The sequence below is a fragment of the Equus asinus genome, chromosome 2, assembly GCF_041296235.1.
Source record: "Equus asinus isolate D_3611 breed Donkey chromosome 2, EquAss-T2T_v2, whole genome shotgun sequence".
Lineage (NCBI taxonomy): Eukaryota > Metazoa > Chordata > Mammalia > Perissodactyla > Equidae > Equus > Equus asinus.
In genome coordinates, this window is record NC_091791.1 from 122,494,414 (window position 1) to 122,514,728 (window position 20,315).

Genomic DNA, 20,315 nt, shown 5'->3' on the forward strand with positions numbered 1-20,315 from the left:
CTTTAATTCCCACTTGAATAATTAATACTGTAAAGTGGGAAGTATAAACCAGTGATTATTGGTCCCAACACCCTTCTCCTTGAGTTGGGACAAAAGAGTGATGGCCTTCTGGGAATCCCAGTCCAGATCTGCAGATTGCTGAGATGGTGCTCAGATGATCCTGCAAGTCCCTTCCTAGGACTCTGATTTCACCAGCCTTTTGGCCACCAGAGAGTTAGCTGGTCCCTGTTACCCACTGGATAGTTGGTGATTTTAAATGTGGGTTTGATTTTTATTCATTCAGAACATAATTCTGAAAAGCCATAGGTGGATTCTTTCTCAGGAATAAAGTTCCCTGCACTAGGGTCACGAGGGGGCAGCTCTCCTGAAAGGAGAGCTTAATGGGGCACTTGGGTCACTTCCTTGGGGCACTCGGTGGATGCCCAACCCCGGCCTGCATATGTGCAGGAGGATGGACAGCCACCACCAAAGGACAGGGTAAGCCTCCGAAGGCACTGAGACCTTGGCAATAGTGTCTATGGTCCTGCAGCTGGGTGGGCTGTGCCAGGCCCAGGGCTTCCAAGGGGTCTATCTCATCTGGACCATTCTGGATTTCCATACTGTGTCCCTCTCATTGTTCTCTTTAGCCCCTGCTCCTCACTACCCTCCTCATGCCAATTGCAGGTCACGATTCTACCCCAATAGCAGGCAGCAGGTCCATAAATCCCTCCTACTTAGATAAGCAGCCAAACTCAGGACAGCCCTGGAACATCTCCGCTGCCCTTCCACTATGGTCCAATCACTCCAGGCCCGGATTACAGCAGGACTGCAGAGGGCTGCAAGGGTACCCCTTGTATCCCACTGAGGTGGGGCCTCCTGTTTCTTAGCACACAGAGATGCCAAGGTCAGGACAAGGACTGGAAGATGCCAGTCTTGTTAGTGGGCCCCTGGAAAGAACAGAGGTTGGGAGCACAGGAGCTCAGGGCTGCAGGCACATCTGGCCACACGTGGCACACAATGTCATGAACTCCTGAGGTCAGGGGTTGAGCAGGGCTCCTGTAGAACCTCCAAGTCCTCCAGGCTGATCTGGCCTATCAACCTTCCGCAGGGCTATTGGCAGAGTCTGAGGGGTCCATTCCATATCAACATCTTTCTTTTCCTGCCCTGTGCCATCGGAATGATGTCATCTTTTCCAGAGGCTCTGTAACTGGGCCCTACTCTCCCATCACACTGGGGATTCTGTGAATTTCTTGGCCTCATTCTCCATCATCACTCTTGTCATGGGGTTTGGAGGCAACTACCTTGGTCATCCTGAAGTTTCTTGTTCTCTTAGGAAAGTGCAAATTGAGGGCAGTTAGAGGTCAAGGCAGAGGCCTGGCCTGCGTTCTAAGATGTCATTCAGGACTTAGGGCCAGGCAACCTGGTCCAAAAATCAAAGATTCCTCTGAAAGCACATGCAGGCCTGCACCCTCGAGACAGACTGGACCCCGCTGGCTTCTCCCAGCCCTTCAGCTGTGCCATAATTGTACGTCTGCACAACACCTGGCTCCAAGAGCTTGTGGGTGGCCATGGCCATGACCTGGTCAACACCAGCCAGGGACAGTTCACTATCATCCTCCACAAATATCCCTTGGATACTTGTGACCCACTGAAATGGCCACATTTCTTAGAGGACCTGAAATGTAGCCTCAGGAGCTAGTTTTTATCATTCCCTTAAATGTACTGGCCCAAAGCAGAAAATTGTTATGTCCAAGTCCAGTCCAACCCTTGGCCAGAGTCAAGCGGTCAAGTTTAGTTTGAGCCTTCTGGTCTCCCTTTCCCCTTTCTTCCAACCCTCTCCCCATCTTCTTTGAAAACAAAACCTTCCTTTGGGAAAGATGATGCTCCACCATAGAATGATGCAGATGATTAACATGGTTTTGTGTGTTTCCCCTCCGAAGGATGGTTACATTTTAATAGAGACAAAAGCCTCTCTTTTACTAACAATACTGTTTGGCCTCTTTGGGAGGGAGCAGGCTTGGCCATCCAGAAATCTTCTGTTTGTGAACAGGAAGGGATGGTATTTGGGAAGCCATATAGTCATCTTTCTTCCTAACACTATTTCCAAGGCAGGCTCCTTGCTTGGTCTCTGGTTTCAATGACATATTCCAAATGGCCCCATATTTCTGCCCACTGGTGTTCACATTCCAGCAGAGATGCCCAAGATCCTGGGGGCCTGGTATCCCAGTGAGCATCAAAGGATGGCAGCTCCTGGCCCAGCTAGAAGATACTTTAGCTGCGTCAAGTTGGAACACACTTTCTAAGCAGCAACTGGGAAAATCCTCCCAGGCCACAAGCTCCTTCCTAGACAGTAAGCACAGGGATGTAGAAGGAATCAAAGTCGGCCCAGCTTGGAGCCACAAATTAGTCCCAGGTGTATACAAAAAACCCACACATCAGAATATCCTCTGTACATTTTCATGGCCTCTAAGCATAGCGATATTTCACCCAGAGCTATGTAGCCACCGGGGCCTCCTGATTTAGTGTTTGTGTCACCTACAATTCTAGAATATCTAGGATATTGCCCTTAGGGAACACCCGGACCTGCCCTCCCATTTTCCAGATGTGAAAGCTGAGGCCCAGGAAGGTGAGAGGGGTGGTGACTTGCCCATGGACACACTGAAGGTTGTGACAGAGCCCAGTGAGATCCCAGGTCTCTGGACACTCAGTCCCCACATCTGGCCTCACACCATGTGAGGTCATCCATCCACAGGTGAATGGGAAAGAAGAGGAAGCAGAGGTGCAGCTCTGGAAAGACATTCAGGGCAGGAGGGCAGCAGAAAGCCTGGGGCCGAGGTGCACCTGAGCATCTAGGCTTTGCCAGGACTCTGAGAGCAGTCAGCTCGAGTGAAGCCCTTGACTCGGTGTGGCCTGTGCTGTCCTGGCGAGTGTCTCTTTCACCAGATCCAGAATACATTTCTGCTTTGAACAGGGTCAGTCCAAATAATGCTGCTTTTCTTCACTGATACAGGACCACACTGAACAGTGTGCTCTGCTAGTCTTTCCCCTTGAAGAGCCCACATTGATCTCGTCTTCCATCAGAATGAAAACTTAGATTGTCATTTCCTGTGGGCGGATTTCTCAAATAAAAATGGTCTCAAAAATTAGGGGTGTGCTTGGCCTCTGTGGCCAGCGTTCCCCCTGGGCTGGTTAGCACAGCTGGTCTCCAGCATGGTTGGTTTCTTGGCTGCATCTGGATTTTGAGGACTGGAGCTGGAAAGGAGGTCCCTAATCTGTCTCACGGTGTCATCAAGGAAGGAGCTGAAGATTGCAGAGGCAAACAAGTTTCCCCCAGGCCATGCAGGGAGAGGAGCCCGAAGTCAGGCTCGCAGTGGCACACACCTGGTCTCTTTAGACAGACTCCAGCTACCGAAACTGCTCCAGCCTAATGTGTGGGCAGGGCCTGGCTTGGTCATTTGGCAGAGGGGACCCTTAGCCATGGCATTTACTCTTCTCCATCAAGCCCTTTTATTCTTGATGATCAGTTCATTTACCATCTTTTTTCTTGATTCTTAAGTTTGGGTGGTGTTCCTAATATATAAAAGTGAAGATGTGAAAAGACGGTCACATGCTTTAGGGACATTTCATGAGAAAGACCATGATAATGAAACATGGGCCATTCCCTGCTCTAGGTGTCGACTCCTGGGAGTTACCCACCAATCTTCTATACCATCAGGTCTCAGGATGGCACAGTGTTTCTGGGGGTGGAAGTTGACACTCAGGCCCTGCAGGCCTCGCTTCTTTGTTTCTGAAAGATGTGTGTATGAGCACGGGCCACAAAGCAAGGGCTGTGTCTGCCTCCTCAGGAGCTCAGGGGCCAGGCTGCCAGACCCAGGAAGGCCCGAATCCTGCCCCATCACAAGGCCAAGCAAAGGCGGCTCGGGAGCTCTGGAGGGCGGCCTGTGGAGTGTGGGCCAGAGCCTTGGGCCTTGATGTGCACGGTGTGCTAGTAAATGCTTCTGATTCCTCCTAGACAAAAGCTTTGATTGATAAGCTCCAAAAGCTTGTGTCATCAGAGGGCAGATTTAAGAATCTGAGAGAAGCTCTGAAAAAGTAAGTGTATGTTGTTTTATCACTGTTATTTTTGAAATTGTAGAACCACATTTCGGAGGCATTCACGTGCCACCTCTGGCTGGAGCAGGAGGTCTGTCTGTCTGTCCGTCTGTCTACCCGCAAGACCCTAGGATGTCACAGACCCCCAGGGTGGGTCAGCTTTGATCTCCATCCTCTACCAAAGAGATTCCAGGGTTTGGGGCGTTTCCCGGGAGTGGCACAAGAAGATCACTGGAGTCCCAAGAAGCATAGTAGCTGTGATGAGAATAATAGTGGTGCCAGATTCTTTGATTCCAAAACGTCAGCTTTTTTTTTACATTTTACTATTTCTGACATCAGGATATGTCTTAAAGTCAATATGTTTATTTAACATGATTATGTTTCCTTTTTTTACTTGATAATTAGTCATCAAAACAAGAGTGCATTTTATAGACAATGGTATCTTGGAATCAAGGAAATGCAGTTGTACCAACAATTGCCCCTTACAGTCTGCAAAGCTTGCGGCTTTGCTACCACAGTGTGTGTAGCCCCATCGACATTGCCTGTGAGGTGAGGCTTCTCAACCCGGCCCTCTTGTAGTTAGACCAGGATAATTCTTCGTTGTGGGGCTGTCTTGTGTATTGTAGGATGTTTAACAGCATCCCTGGCCTCTACCCACAAGATGCCAGTGCCTCCCACCCCCGAGCTATGACAACCAAAAATGGCTCCAGACCTTGCCAGATATCCCCTGGGAGACAAAATTGCCCCCATTGAGAACCACCACTATAAGATAGATTCCCCATCCTGTTTTTCCACACAAGGAAACTGAGGAGCTAGTGGCTGGCCCAAGGACATGTGGTCATGGTGACAGAGCTAGGCCTTGACCCAGGCTAGCCTCCAAGGCCAGTGATCTGTGGTTTGGCTGAGGCTGCCTCCTGGGAATGTCCAGGCCAGCTCTCCCAGGGCAGCAGTGACTCAGCTTATTCGTACACACTTCGGCCACACAGTCACATGAAATGTGAGCTCGCTCTCATTAGGTGTGCACTTGGGGTTTCTACACTAGTCTCTGCCCTCCTTTCATTGACAGTCTCCGCCATGTTCCCCATGGGCACCTAAACACGTGCCCCGTTGGGCTGGCCCTCACCCTTTCTCTCCCTCCCTAAGTGGCTACTCACTGGACCTTGGAGAGACCCTGGGAGACCCCTGGGTCCTGGCTCCCTATAAAGCCCAGGAATGCCTCTCTTCCCTTCCTCAAGGGATCACAGGATCACTACCGATTCAGGGCCCACCAGAGTTCACTACCCCCCAGAACCGGGGGATGGGACCAGTCAGTGCCTCTAGCCCTGGACAGCGGCTCTGACACACCGCACACCACCCCACGCCGGCCTGGTCTGCCCTTGTCGTTTTCTCCCTGCCGTACTCGGTCTGTCCCCAGCCAGCTCCGTGTGCCATCGCCTTGACCATCTCCACTTTGTTTGTGTCCTCAGACAGATGTTCCACCCATCTGTGCTGTCCGGCCGTCTCTCTTCCGCCTGGGCTCCCTGGAGCCCCTGTGGACTGTGCTTGTGGGGAGCTGCCCCCCGTGCATTCACCAACTTGTCCGTCTGCCCCCGGGCGCCGCTCCATCTGCCTCCTTCACATGGCTTCCTCGTCCACCGCCGCCGCCACCACCGCCTCCACTGCCTCCGTGGTCCCCCATTCTGTCTGAGTCCCCCTCCTGACTGTCTTCCCTCTTTCAGGTTTCCCGTGGGCCTGTGTAAGTGCCTCTCCCTGATGCCTCTGCTCCCTGCCACAAGGGCGGAGGTGGCCTTCGGGCATTCTGGGAGCTAAGACCTTTATGCAAACTGGGTTCTTGCCTTAAAGAGACGTAGGCCAAGCCATGCAGAGGAAGGAGAGACTGAGGAAACTTGGGCAAAGCTTTCTGCACCCTTTCTCCTGCAGCACTAAGGTTTTCACGTACAGCAGTGTTCTGTGAACACGGGGAGTCTGTCACACCAGGCAGGGGACAGTGGTCAGAGGGAGTGACATGGCTGTCTGGGGCACAGCTGGTGACCTGCCCAGACAAGGAGCCCATGATGGGCCTCACCGTGTGGGTCCTCATCCCGCTCAGCCCCATGCCTCCTTCTAGCCTGTCTTTAAAACATTCAGTCTTCTGCCAGCACCTGGGCCAGTGAATCGCCTTCTTACCTTTACCAGCCAAGACTGCACCCCTGAATCCTACCTCTCTCCCCCAGTCACTCCCTTAAATATCCCCTAACCCACCTCCAACCCTTGCCATAGGTGCCCCCATTCAGACCCCTGTCCTGGCACCCCAAGCATGACCTTATCTCTCCTTGTCATTCCCCAAACCCACACCCGTGTGAGGCCATGAGACTGTCCCCCGTCTCAGCCTCCCAGTGATCAGAACCTTCCCACAGCTCCATGCAACAAAAGTTGCTTGAGAACTCAAGTTAGCAGTCCAGTCTGGTCACCAGCTCTTTAACGGTTCACTCGGGTTTTGCCTGCCCTGTCTAATCTCAACCCAGCACACATTTGCATATCTGCACCTTTTGTCTTTAGTGTGAACAAGAAGGCCTCAATTTAGAGGAACGCGGGGACAGGGCTTGTTGGAGGCTGCTGCAATAAAAGCCTTTCCCCTTTGCTCCCTAAATGAAGGATGGGAAGAGCTATGGAGGAGCGAGTCAGCCACCAGGACATTGCCAGACACCCTCCAAATGGGTGAAATCCATCCATCTCTGTGGATACGATGAGTCCAAAGGCTGAAGTTCTGGAGTTCCAGAGTTTCAGGGGTTCCAGATACCTGTTTCCATCTTTATTTTCTGCCTGTGGCCACACAGCAAAGCCTAGTCTCCTGCTAATGAGACAACAGAGCAGTTAATGTCCATGTGACCAAAAGCAAGAATGGACTCTGAGCCCTACCCCCACTCCCACCCCATCACTATTTTTTTTCCCGAAATCTGAGTACCTCATTTTCTCACACCACGTGCCAGAACCTTGGACCCTGACTGCAGGGGTTCCAGCCCACACAGCCCACGTGCCTCCCATGCCCCCATGAGAAGGAGAGGAGATCCCTGACCAGAGCCCGCAGAGACGTGTGAGAGAGAGTGGTCGGTCCCACAACTGGGGCAGAGGAGGGAGGGGACGTGGAGAGGGAGCACCTGCTTGTCACTGGCCCTGGTTCCTGGGGTTTGGTGGAGAGCTAGTGGGACAGCTACATCTTACTTTCATTCGCTGGTACCATGTAATCTTTATTATCCCGCTTGACATCACGAGGATTTTCATGTTAGAAACATCAAGTGTGGGGGGCCCAAATAACCACAGGCAAGGCCTGGATGCCACGTGTCACCAGGCATTGGTGTGCCACATGCAGGCACCACCCAGAAAACCAGAAGCAGAATGAAGGGTGGGACGCCTGCCTCTCCACACCCTGAAATGTCAGCTAAAGACATGTGAGAAGTCTGCCAAAAGAGGAAGCCCCTCAGTTATCAGCTTTGTTGGCTAGGCCCTAATGCGGGGCAAGGCTGGATCCCCCCTGAGTGGGGCCACAAGGCCCACAGGGAAAGTCCAGAGCTGGGTGGGCGGTTTGCGTACACGAAGCCCTCAGCGGGCTTCCTTTTCCGTTCAGATGCCCAGCATGGGTCAGTCCTTGTGCACTGGTGCCCTTTTGGGACCCTCTGCCTTCACTCTCTACCCCACACCTGCCCCCTACTGTCCACCCCCCATGCTGGCCACTCTGGCAACCCCATACATTTAACAACATGGCTCTGGATTTTGGTTGGTTGGTTGTGCGTGTCTGCGTGCGTGTGTGTGTGTGTGTGTGTGTGTGTATGTGGTTGAAGTGATTAAGTATGCTGTTCCCTAGGCCCCTCCTGCAAGGCCCCTCACTGTGAAGGGTAAGTAGGGACGGAGTTTGGTACTGGGGCTGGTGGTGCCACTGGAAGTGACTAAATTGCACGTCCATTGCCTTTCCACAACTGGATCACGAACCTCAGAGACAAACCTCAAATACCTCAGAGAATTCCCCCTTAGTGACCAGAGGACCCCCCTGATTTTTCTCACTGGTCGGGGTAGTCAGAGACGCAGTGAGGCCTTCAGAAATACTTTATGTCCTTTGGTCATTCACAGCCACCTGGCCTCCCCTCCTCCCTCTCTCTGAGATAAGAGGTCCTGCCAGCTCCCCAGGTTCCTAGTTCCCATCATGAGCAGAGACAGCAGGGCTGGGGGGAGCCCCTCTCAGAGGCTGCCGGTCAGCAAACTGCCATACCTTCCAGCTCCAGAGTTACTTCTCAGATCTTTGAACTATTTCTCCATCAGATCCACGAGCCTGTGCTTCAGAAAAGCCAGGCACGCAACAATCAGACCATATAGGCCGGAAGGACCCAGAGAGGTCTGCCAGTGGCCAGTATGAGTCTTGCTTTGTTTATTCTACAACATACCATAAAAAAATTATATTTGACAGTGTGACCCTGTCTAAAAATTCATATATGCATAACAGGAAGAAAAATTTCACAGAACAACATATACCTTTAGTCCATGCAATGAACTCAGATATTTTCTGTTCTATTCTACTTCTCTTTTAAATACAGTCAACACTCACTAAATTGATTGTAACACCCATGAAAGAGTGAAGACCTACAGTTCAAAAAACATCCCTCCTGTCTTCTGTTTCCCAAACTCCGCCTCCTTCACAACTTTGCCAAGCCCATGTGCCAGCTGTGTTTGTGTTTACTTCATAGTCTCCTTTAAATTAAATCATTTTCCCCCAAAATAAATTTAAATAAAAAGGAAAACTCTATATCATGACACTAAGCAGGAAACCAGCATACTTGCCATAAATACAAAGTTGTCATGACAAATAAATATAGCAAAGACGGAACAGTGTTATTAAATTCTGGCCGGATCCTGATGTTTGCCAACACTCTAATCCTGAGACCTGTTGCTATTTGTTTAAAAAGAAAAAAGAGTGGGAGGAGAGCGGCAAGTGTTAGGAAGTCCCAAAGCCATACTGCCACCAAACGAGCCCTCTCCTTGAGCACCAGGGGGAAAAGTGACAGTCAAGTGTTTCCTGCCCTGTGAGTCAATGATATTTAATATTGTGTCTGTGCCTCACCTCGAATCAACTCTCAGGCCACCTAAAATGATCTCAGCTATAATCAGTTCTATTGTACAAGAGGAACCTGAGGACCAGAGAGGGAAAGAACTGGCCCAGGGCCACAAGGCAAACAGGCGAGGGGCAGGGGCCGGGTTTCTGTTCTTGATCTACCATCCGCCTTGCCTCACCTTCCTCCAGAGTGGCAGGATTGCCAAGTGGTCACAAGGAGACAAAGGTGAGGTGGGCTAGAAATGAGGGTCACCTGCAATGTGTGCAGCGAGTCCACTTACTTCTGTGTGCTGAGCTGAGAGGAGGCTGCAGAGCACTGTGTGAGGAGTCGCCTGAGGGAGCTCTATGGAGCTCTGCCAGAATATAGTGGCCACTGGACCCATCACAGAGCCAGCCCCTTACCTAGCACCCGACCCAGGGGTGCCAGGACAAGCCTCAACGGAGCAGTAACAGGAGCCCCTGCTTCAGAACCACAAATCAGAGAAGCGTGGCCCATCACTCCTAGCTCCCCTCTCCCAAAAATGCCGTCCCCCAAGAGTCACCAACCACAGAAGCTGTCACCCAGCCCCCTGCCCAGAAGCTGCTTCTGGGAACGTGATCTCAGAGGGCAAAGTGTTGCTGTTCTGGCAGCCCAGTACTCAGGGGGGCAGGAGATCCCGGTGGGACAAGAAGTCGAGGCAGAGGAGAGGTCTCAGGAGCAGAAAGAGACAAGAGGGCCAGACAGGGTGGCTAGTGGTGACTGGCAGGATGGGGATGGGAGCTGCAAAGCCGTCCAGGAGGTGATTCTGGAACATGATTTGGATAGAGAGTTTCCGTGGAGAGACAGAGAGGAAAGGTGGGCTGGGAGGGGTTGGTGGCAGAGCCCAAGGACTCCGAAGGGATGGAGAGCAGAGAGGTAGAGAAGGGCCTTCTGGCTCAGGGAGGGAGGGGACGACTAATTGAGAAGGCCCAAGCGCCAGTCAGCACCACGTCACCCCCACCACCCCCGAGGACTGACCCTCAGACTTAGATGGCAATCCTAGGCCAGAGAGCTACTATTATTCTTGATGAATAGAAATCCCTTTGCCTCCAGCAAAGCAAAAGATGCATGTGGGGTGTTCTGTTCTTGGTAGAAGCTTGTGTTTTTAAGTGAAAAATTTTGTTAATGCCGTTTGCTTTGAAGTTGTGACCCACCCTGTGTCCCTTACCTGGGGATGTACCTCACCGACCTGGCCTTCATTGAAGAGGGGACACCCAATTACACGGAGGACGGCCTGGTCAACTTCTCCAAGATGAGAATGGTGCGTTTCCCACAGCAAGGCCGGGTAGGGGTCATCAAAACCCAGGCCCAAGCCCTGGGACCACTTAAGCTCTGCCCACTAAGCCCAGCCTGCTCGATAGGGACACCTGAATCCAATTTCTCCTATAAGAACCATGGCTCCTATTAATGAGCAGTCAGCAGTTGACAGACCCTGAGCCAGCCATACCTGCGTTTCTCCTTTAATGCCCACAGTCTGATGGGTGAGTTCTCTTAGTGTTCTCCACCTTACAGAAGAGTAGGCTGAGGCTTGGAGGGATCCATGACCAGCCCAAGGTCATCCCACAAGTAAAGGACAGAGCCGGGTCTAGAGGCCAGGTCTGTCTGACTCCAAAGCCAGCACCTTTCTTCGCAGCCCATCCATCTTTGTTGATATGAATACTTGCTTTATGTGGCCAAAGCAAAATCACTTATGCAGCACCTCCCAAGCGAGGAGGTTTCAAATTTCCCAGAGAAATCTAGGACCTGGGAGGGGAGATGAGGGTCCCCTCCAAGAAGGGGCCTGATTTTTAACCATCTCTTTTCCCTTCTCACTCCAGCCAGAGAGCTACTGCTTTTAGCAGTTTTGCACAAGGGGCTTCCACCTAAGATTCTGATAATAGGAAGGGTTTCTCTGTCAAACACTAGCTGGAAGCACTGTCCTGATGACAAGACAGGAGCCCTGTGCGGGGTGCCTTGCACATAGTGGGCACTTACAGAGTGGCGGACACCTTTAACTTTTGCTGAAGTTGTGACGTGCTGTTTTAGGATGTTGGATGTATTTTTTTCTCTCAATCACATAGCATAATTAACCTATAGATTCTTGACAAGCATCGCCCTTGGAAGCAGATTGCTGGTTTAAAGAAAACCATGATGCCCCAGTGGGGCTTCCCAGGAGGCAAGGTATATGGGAAATAAGTGACTGACTTCAGACTTGGCTGTTGCTGCCCCTCTGTCCTGAAAAGTGGGAGGTGGCACCAAGACAGCAAACTGTTGTCTAAAACTCCTTCCTTCCCACAGATATCCCATATTATCCGAGAGATTCGCCAGTTTCAACAAACTGCCTACAAAATAGAACACCAAGCAAAGGTAAGCTGGAGCATTTTTCACAGCCACTTCTGCTTTTGCCACACTCAACCACTTTCCCTCCCTGCATTCCGCAGCCCTGCCCCGCCCAGCCAGCACCAGAGGCCCTGCTCTCTCAGGGAGCGCCCTCTTCCCCGCGCCCTGAGCTGCGCGGGGAGTTGTCCTTCCTCCACGCTGGGCTGCTGCTAATCCTGAGGCTCCCGTCTGATTTTTACCTGCCATAGGATGCTTGATGGTCTTGTGTGATCTCCCCGAAGGCAAGAGAGGCAGCATTTATAACACCTGTTTGGAAGGTAAAACACTCACCAGATATAAAGGGCACATGGCAAAAAGTCCCCCAGCCACCAAGTTCCCCTCCCAAGGGCAACCGTGTCACCCATTGTTCATGTATATGCAAACACAATGAAAGGTTTTATACTGTCATGTAGCATACCATACGTTGCTCAGCATCATTCTTGTTTTCCTTAATGACATCTCTGAGATCATTTCCTATTGAGGCAGAAGCATCCTCATTCTTCCTTACGGCTGCAGAGAAATCCATTTATTCAGCCAGTCGTCTGTATTGATGGACATTTAGGTGATTTCAGTCTTTTGCTGCTACAGACAAGGCTTGAAAAAGACACTTGTACATCCAGGAAATGGAGAGTGCCATGACAGTGGGAGTCCTAGACTGTGCCTGGCAGGGGCCAGGGAGGTTCATCTGGGGAAAAGACCCCTGGAGGAGTTGTCCTGGGCAGGTAGGGCATGTCCTTCCTGCAGAGGGACAGGCTTGCAGGAGGTGGGAAGGGTCCATCTGAGAAGTGCAGAGCATCCGAGTGGCCACAGAGAGCCGCATCAGACAGGCCTGAACCAGATGAGACTGTGGGTTCCTAGGAAGATCTGGGACCTTGTCCTAAGGATGATGGAAACCCTGAAAGGAGCTTATAGAACTGGATTCGTTTCCATTTTTAAAAGATAGCAGGGCTATAGGGAGAGTGGTTGGCAGGTTAGTCTCATTTCACTCTTCAAACCCTGTGCCATTGACCCCATTTTATAGACAAAATAGCTGAGATTTGCCGATCCAGACTCTTCAGCTCCCAATCCTGCAGCCCTTCCTCTCTGCCCAGAAAGAGATCTATTCACTTCCCAGCCAGCATCTTAATCTTCTATCTTGCAGTTCACAAAAGTATCCAGCTCCCGACACACCCTGAAAGCACAGCAAAAAATCAAGCTGTTATTCCGTTTCCCTTCTACTTTCCTTTGGACTAGATTTGCCCTGTCAGAGACTATCTGTCTTCTGCAGCGCTCTGTGAACTCATTATCTGTTTTATGTCTAATCGTCACGTTAGAAAAGACAAATCAGTGGGGTAACCAATTAGGCCACTTTTTCCTTGCTCTCCATTCATTCTCTCACTCAACAAACATTCACTGAGCAAGTACTATGTGCCAGGCACGGTATTAGGCCTTGGGCCTCCTCTCCTTGAACTTTCCCTCAAGCTCCAATGTGCAATGTAAATAAATGCTACGGCTCTTTGGAGTACTTTCATTAACAGCTTTGTAGTGGTGGCGTTTGCTGCCAGTCTCCCACTAAAGTGAAATTTCTTAGGGCAATTGATCTTGAGCGTGCTCATTATGGAGAAAACCAACCAATCAGTCTGCTGATTCCCAGAGGGTTTGGGAGGGAGAAATTTACACCCTGTAGAAAAGGCTGTTCACATGAAGCTACTAGCTAGGAATAAAAGACTAGTCTCTTGCACATGATGGTAAAATCACCACATCTTCATCAGTGGGTATGGGTTCGTCTAGACTGTGGTATCCGAAGTCAGCTTCCTAGAGGTGCTGGGTGTGAACCGTTGCTCAGACATCGTAATCATTTCATCTGTGACTAACAATCGGCATACTAGACAGTTGGTTCCATCCCTCACAGTATCAGAAAGTCAATTAGACAACATGCAAACAACAAAGACTGGAGTTTTCTCAAGCAGCTATCAGAAGATTCTCAAATATGTTATAAGAAATATAATTTTTTTCGTCCTTCCACTCTGGTTTTCTGTGGGGGGAAAAAAATGAACCTTCAGTTCTGAACAACTGACAAGTAAATGAGCCTTGGAAAGACTCTTTCTGAAGCTGGAGGCGCCTGTGGGGCCTGGGCCCTGCTCTCTTGTTGCATGTGTGACGTGCAGGAATTCAGCAAAACACTTGGGAGCAGGAGTGAAGTAGGGGCGGGGAGGAGGAGGAGGAAGAAGAAGAATGTGATCCACTCCGGTGAGTCCTCCTGATTCCACTCCAAGATTTCACCCTGGTGTGAGCCACATGAGGTGAGAAAAGGGGGCAAAAACCCACGTGAAGGAGAAAACTGATCACACAGCCTCAGTTTCCACTTTCCTCTCTTGGAGTGAATATCTGTCAGTGCTATGTAGTCCTAATGTTAAATGTATTTTTCCCAAAATACAGAAATGTTGAAAGAATTGTGAACGTCCATATGCCCACCACCTAGACTTTACAATTGACATTTTAGATATGTATGGTAAATATGAGCCCAAAATGCTTCATCTTGTGTTCAATAAAAGAAACAACAACCAAGAGTAATTTTGATCATGTGTAATTTAATATTACTATTAAGACAATATTAAATAATAGTAGTAAAACAAATAATATCAAGACTAACAGTGATTAATGCATTTTTGCCTCATGTGCCAGCCTGGTTCCCAGGAGATGCCCAGTGTCCACAATCATAGTATTACGGGAGTCCATAACCCTGCTATCCTTTTTCTCTTTTTTTTTGCTCAGGTAACCCAGTATTTACTGGACCAATCTTTTGTAATGGACGAAGAAAGCCTCTACGAGTCTTCTCTCCGAATAGAACCAAAACTCCCCACCTAAACCTGTACCCAGCCCAGACCCAGCCGCCCCATGGACACATGTATGATATTGTACATATTCGTTGGTTTCTTTGGATTTTCCTCTTTAGGATGTGCTTCTCCAAGAATTCAAATCTGCTCTTGCTCTTAGACTCCTGTAGAGACGGAATATGAATTTCCGCACCATTTACGCCTTCACCCCCCATCCCACCCCTCGTCTCCTGCCGTGCCTGTTTCTTTCAAACAACTGAATCTTAGTCTGTCCTTCCTAGCCCCTCACTCTCCTCGGAAGGGAAAATAGAACCTGTGCATACACGACTCTTAGGCCCCAGTGCCGCTTCTGTCCTTCCCCAGCCCAGGGCCCTGGGTCGAGTTGGCCACCCCAGCAGCCTCCCAGCATGTTCCATGTAGTTGTTATAACTGGGTGGGGAGGGAGGGGGACCATACCCTGAAGCCCAGTCATCAACAAGGCTTCCCGCTGATGATGATGCCAATTTCCAAAGCAGCTTTTTCAGCCAAAATAGCAGGTCTTAAAACTCCCCATCTCCCAGTCACCTGGATGGAAGGGAGTCCTCTCCGCTGAGAACCATGCCCCGTGACACCAGCACCACCATCTCGTTCAGGCACTACATCGCTCCTTGCTCTAGGAATAACACCAGATAGCATGAATAGCCATCTCAATAAAAGTGGACGAGGCCCTGGAACTTCCTGAGGAGAACCGAATCACAACGCAACGTCGTGTCGAAGTCTGCTGACCGCCGCCCAGCGTTCACTGCAAGTTGGGAACATAAAAAATGTCACTTTTCCTCCTTTAGCTTCCTAACGGTCACGACGAGCTTACATTGAGATGCTCCTCTAAGTCTGTATGCCTTGTGAAAATAGTACCACACGGTAGAAATAAGAAACCAATCACCAAGTGTTTTTATTGCATATACTGTAGTCCTGTCTAAATGCCTTCTAGCAGGAATATAGGACTGTAGTGCTTATTCTGTGAATAGTACCATCTATTTTTTACATTGTACAGAATAGAAAACACAGGCTCACTCTGAAGTGGCAGGCATGCTCCACTACGACAAACAGACAACTTTTGCTGTAAGCAATACCTAGTGGTATGAGAATTCTATTTCAAGTCCTAAAATATTTCAACTTACAGCTTGTTTGGAAAAAAAAATTTCCATTTTTGTAAAAATATATGTTTCCTGATTACCTCTTGCTAATAAATCTATTCTATCTCAGGGTGAACAGTGGGATGTGATGGGTTTCATTCATTCATTCACTCAAGGGACATTTGATGAGCACTTGGTCCTTATCAAGCCCTGGGCTGTGACTAGAGATCCAGAGTGACAGGGACACAATCCCTGCTTTTGGGGGACTCACAGTCTGATGAGGGAGATCTTTTGAGTTATCTATTGCACCTGGAACAAGTCACTCCAAAACTTAAGGGCTTCAAACAATTATTATTATCTTTCACAGTTCTATGAGTTGCCTGGGCCCAGCTGGTGGTTCTTGCCTGGGGTTTCTTGTGAGGTTGCAATCACACAGCAGCGGAGGCTGGAGTCATCTGAAGGCGCCACTGGACCGGATGTCCAGGATGGTGCTCTCACATGGTGAGAAGTCGACGTTGGCTCGGGGCTAAACTGGGGCTATTGACTGGAGCATCCACACATGGCCTGTCCATGTGGCTTGGGCTTCTCACAGTATGTCACCTGAATCCTAAGAGTGGCCTTCCAAAAGACTCAGGCAGAAGCTGCAAGGCTTCTGATGACCTAGCCTCAGAATTCCCAGAACATCAAACCCACACGGCCTCAAGGCCAGACCAGTCCCAAAGGGAAGAGACTCAAGCTCCTCCTTCAACAGGAAGAGGAGCAAAGAATTTGCAACCATCGATAAGTTACTAGAGAGACAGACCATTTGAGCCACACTGTCACAGCATGGTGCAGAACGTGCCTTGGGGACACCAAGGAAGAAAGGGCAATGTGGTGGGGGAGATTGGAAAAAGCTCCACAGAGATGTGCGGAGGCTGTGGGATAAGTAAGAATGATTTGCCAGGCAGAAAAGTGTGGGAAGGGCATGCCAGGCAGAAGAGCAGCAGAAGCCTAGAAGCAGGCAAGGATGCGCTTGTTCAGAGAATAGCTAGTGTAAGCATGCAAGTTGTTGGGCAAAGAGATGGAGGAAGGACAGAGGAAATGAAGCCACAGGAAGGGCAGAGAAAAGGGTTCCCAAAGGTGAGGGTAGTCCCAAGGGCAGGGTCAGGCAAGGCGGAGGAGGTCCTATGTGGCTGCAGACATGGCCACCACCCAAAGCCTCCAGGGATAAGAGAGGAAGTCGAGCAGAAACGCACCGAGGAGGAAGGGTCTGAGCACTGACCCCAGAGAAGGCAGGTGGGGTCCACCTCAGATGCCTCCTCACAGTCACCCATGAAGGGGGCCCAGAACACTGCCTCCATCAGAGGCATGAGGCCCTCTGTAAGGTGAGACCCACTTCTGGAACTTCCCGAGAGTGCCTTCCCTGGGACCTGCAGCCAGCTGGCCCCATAACTGCTTTTCAGTTTCCTCCAAGTGTTTTTCATCCCACCCCAACTTCTGCTGTGACCTGAGAGTGGAAACAGAGTGGAGAGGAGGAGGGCTCTACGGAGAGAAGGCCTGGTTTTGACTACCAGCTTCACCACTAACCTATTGAGTGAGCCCAGCCAAGTCACTTAATCTCTCTGAGCCTCAGTTTCTTCATCTGAAAAAGGGGGATGAAAATAATATCTCATCATAGAGTAGAATTAAATGAACTAATACACATAAAGTGCTAGCAAAGGATGAACAGTTAATGGCAGGGGAGAAAGGCTGTGTTTTGAGGTGACAAATGAGGTAGTATGGGAAAGGGTGTTTAATTAAGCAAAGACATCAGTTGTTACTCCTTCTGGCACCAAAAGCCATGCTGGGGCTCTGGGTGCCTAGCCTGCCAGGCTTGCTGCTTCCTCCTCTGTCCCATTCCTCTTAGGTCCTGGGAAGGAAAGGCCAAAAGCACACCTGAGTGTCCTTGGCCTTCTGGCCTCAGGATGAGGACCTCTGTGCCATTTCTCCACCATGAGCTGACCGTGAGATGATGGAGGCACCAGATGGGAACTCAATGTATTTCTTGATCTATTCCTGAGAGGAAGGCAGCATGGGGTAGCCATTAAAGACTCTAGAGTGGGGCTGGCCCAGTGGCACAGTGGTTAAAATCATGCTTTCTGCTTCGGAGGCCCAGGGTTTGCAGGTTCGGATCCCGGGCGCAGACCTACACACGGCTCATCAACCCATGCCATGCATAACCCGTGATTATGCTACCTTTGCAGGGTTAGGATACCGCGGCCGTTTAAACAGATGTCACTGGGCAGGCAGCGGCAGCGTCCCACATACAAAATAGAGGAGGATTGGCAGCAGATGTTAGCTCAGGGCCAATCTGCCTGACCCAAAAAACGATACTGTGGAGTAATGGTTATCAACAGGGGCAATTTTGCCCCCACAGGACATCCAGAGACATTTTTGGTTGTCACAGTTGCGGGAGGGGTGCTACTGGCATCAAGTAGGTAGAGATCAAAGAAGCTGCTAACCATCCCATGATGCACAGGACAGCCTCCCACCAGGAAGAATTATCTAGTTTAAAAGGTCCATAGTGCCCAGGTTCAAATCCCAGCTTCACCACTTACCAGCCATATGATCTTAGGCCAGTCACATAACATCTCTATGCCTCAGTTTCCCCATCTGTAAAATGGGGACAGTAATAATACCTGCCTTGCAAGGTTGCTGTGAGGATTCAATGAGCTGCTGCACATGAGGTGATTAGCACATGGCAAGTGCTTGATAACCATTAGCTGTTGTTCCTTCAGGAAATGCTTATAGAGCGCTTACTGTGTTGCAGGTTATTTTAGGCCCTGCAGACTCAGTAATGCACAATGCAGTCAAGCTCCCTGCCTTCACAAGGCTTACGTTCTAGTGGGTGGCGTTAGTGGACCATGTTTTAAAATACCCAGGGCACGGTGGTAAGTACCATGAGCACATTCAAGCAGGGTGGTGTAAAGGCTGCCTGAGGCTGGGGCATCTGACTGGAATCTTGGATGATGCAAAACCAAGACACCTTTGTGAAAGAAGCTGTACAGTCACCACTCACCTGAGCGTAGGCGCTGTACTCTGGATTGGTGTGAGGCACTGGGCAATTCTCTGAGGCTTTTTCAGGGCCGGCCTAGGTGAGGCAAGAGATACACCCACCTCAGGTGTAAAATTTAAAGGGCTGCCAAAAAACTCAGTGATAAAGATAACATTCTTACACAATATTTCTAAAACATCAAAATTAATATAAAATCCATGATGAACAAAATATCAAAATTTTCAATAAAGACAGGATCGGTATTACTGATTTTTCCTCTGGCCTCAGGCTCCAGTACTGAGTGGTGGCTTGGCACTGGTTTCACACCCCTTTTGGAAGGGAAGTATCCAAGGGCTCCGGTTCAAGAAAAGGAAAGAGACTTGCTCCAGATTACAGGCTAGTTCACACAGAGAGGTGGGGAGCTTGGTTAGCCTCTCTGCTTGTTTGCGTTTGGTTGGTTTGTTTTTGAGGCTGTCTCCCACCCCAACTCCATGAAGGAGCTTTTTAAGGTCAGGACATGAGAAAAAGATTTCCCCTGGTCCACTAGTGTCCTTTGGTGTAAGCAGGTTTCACAATGGCAAATGATGTTGCCTGTCGGCATTTGGCTGCCCTGACACCAGCTTCTTGCTCTCGCCCAGTCTCTTTCCCACAGTGGCCCTGTGTGGGACCTTGTGGGCTGCAGGAGCAGGAGTGCCTGAAGGGGCAGGTTGTTGTCATCAAGGAAGTATGAAGGTGCCACCCAGACCCACCCACCCTCCAAGCATTTATCAAGCTCCCACGTGAAAATACCTTGGGGTAACAAGCATCCCATCCTATTCCTAACTTCCTAGAGCTCTGACCTAGTTGGAGAGAGGAAACCCATGAAACAAAGAACTCTCACATTCCTAACTTTATCCCATACCTCCCTCCAGGCTCCAGACCCTTATAGCCAACCACCTAGAAGGCATCCCCACTGGCTGCCCTACTGCCACCTCTAACTCAACTGGACCAAACTGACCTCATCAACTTCCCCACTATACTTGGGCCTCCTCAGGACCCTCATCCAGTTGTTCCAGCCAGAAACCCAGAAGTCACCCCTGACTCCCAGGCCACCAGGTCCAGTCAATGTTAACCTCCTAATTATCTTTCCAGCCAGACAACAGCTCTTCACTGCCTCTGCCACCACTCTGGACCAGCTGTTCTCAAACTTTTTGGCTTATGGAACCCCTCTGCACTCTTAAAAATTATTGAGGACCTCCCTCCAAAAAAACCCACATAAGTGGGTTATATCAGCCAATATAATTGTCTCACTGATTATTGCCTTTGAAACTAAAACTTTGGGAAAATTTTGAATAATTATTTATTAGTTCATTTAAAAGTAACAATAACAACAGCAATTCCACTTCTGGGTATATGCCCCAAAGAACTGAAAACAGGGTCTTGAAGAAGTATTTGTACATCTATATTCATAGCAGCATTATTCACAATAACCAAAAGATGTAAGTGATCCAAGTGACTGTGAATGGATGAATAGATAAACAACAAGTGGTATATACATACAATGGAATATTATTCAACCTTAGAAAGGAAAGAAATTCTGAGTTAGACATTAGCATCATGGCAGAGTTCTCTTAGTCTCTTCCAACTAAGTTACAACCAAATGGACTTTCATTAACTGACAGAGGATTCCCTACAAAGTACAATAGGACGTCTGAGAGATCCATGCCACCATATATCTGAAGTGGGGGTACTGGATCCCTGGGAGGTAGTGTAAGAAGGTGAGCAGATCCCCTCCCGCTCCCCAGCAGCAGTGATCTAGCTCACGGGTCTTCATGCAACTGCTGGCTCACAACTAGAAGAGAAG

The 20,315-nt window shown here is 49.7% G+C and overlaps 1 protein-coding gene and 1 long non-coding RNA gene across 5 annotated transcripts in view; one reads left to right on the forward strand and one right to left on the reverse strand.

Annotated features, from left to right (window-relative positions):
* The window catches only part of RASGRF1 (Ras protein specific guanine nucleotide releasing factor 1), a 112,556-nt gene extending 96,961 nt beyond the window's left edge, over positions 1–15,595 (forward strand). The window contains exons 24-28 of one of the 4 annotated variants that reach the window (XR_006522625.2): positions 3,992–4,071; positions 5,538–5,806; positions 10,314–10,431; positions 11,448–11,516; positions 14,283–15,595. Coding sequence is in view for 3 of the 4 variants with exons in the window: in XM_014856406.3 (XP_014711892.1) it covers positions 3,992–4,071; positions 10,314–10,431; positions 11,448–11,516; positions 14,283–14,375 (360 nt within the window). In the remaining variant the exon portion in view is untranslated. Of the gene's footprint in view, positions 1–3,991; positions 4,072–4,114; positions 4,579–5,537; positions 5,807–10,313; positions 10,432–11,447; positions 11,517–14,282 lie in introns of those variants that run through there. The other 3 variants (XM_014856406.3, XM_070497402.1, XM_044763721.2) reach the window with 3 other exon arrangements.
* Positions 6,788–12,081, reverse strand: LOC139042006 (uncharacterized). The gene is made up of 3 exons (XR_011498179.1): positions 11,947–12,081; positions 11,729–11,795; positions 6,788–6,904 (listed from the first exon to the last, which is right to left on the reverse strand). It is a non-coding gene; the product is annotated as an uncharacterized lncRNA (long non-coding RNA).
* Positions 15,596–20,315: the final 4,720 nt, after the last annotated feature.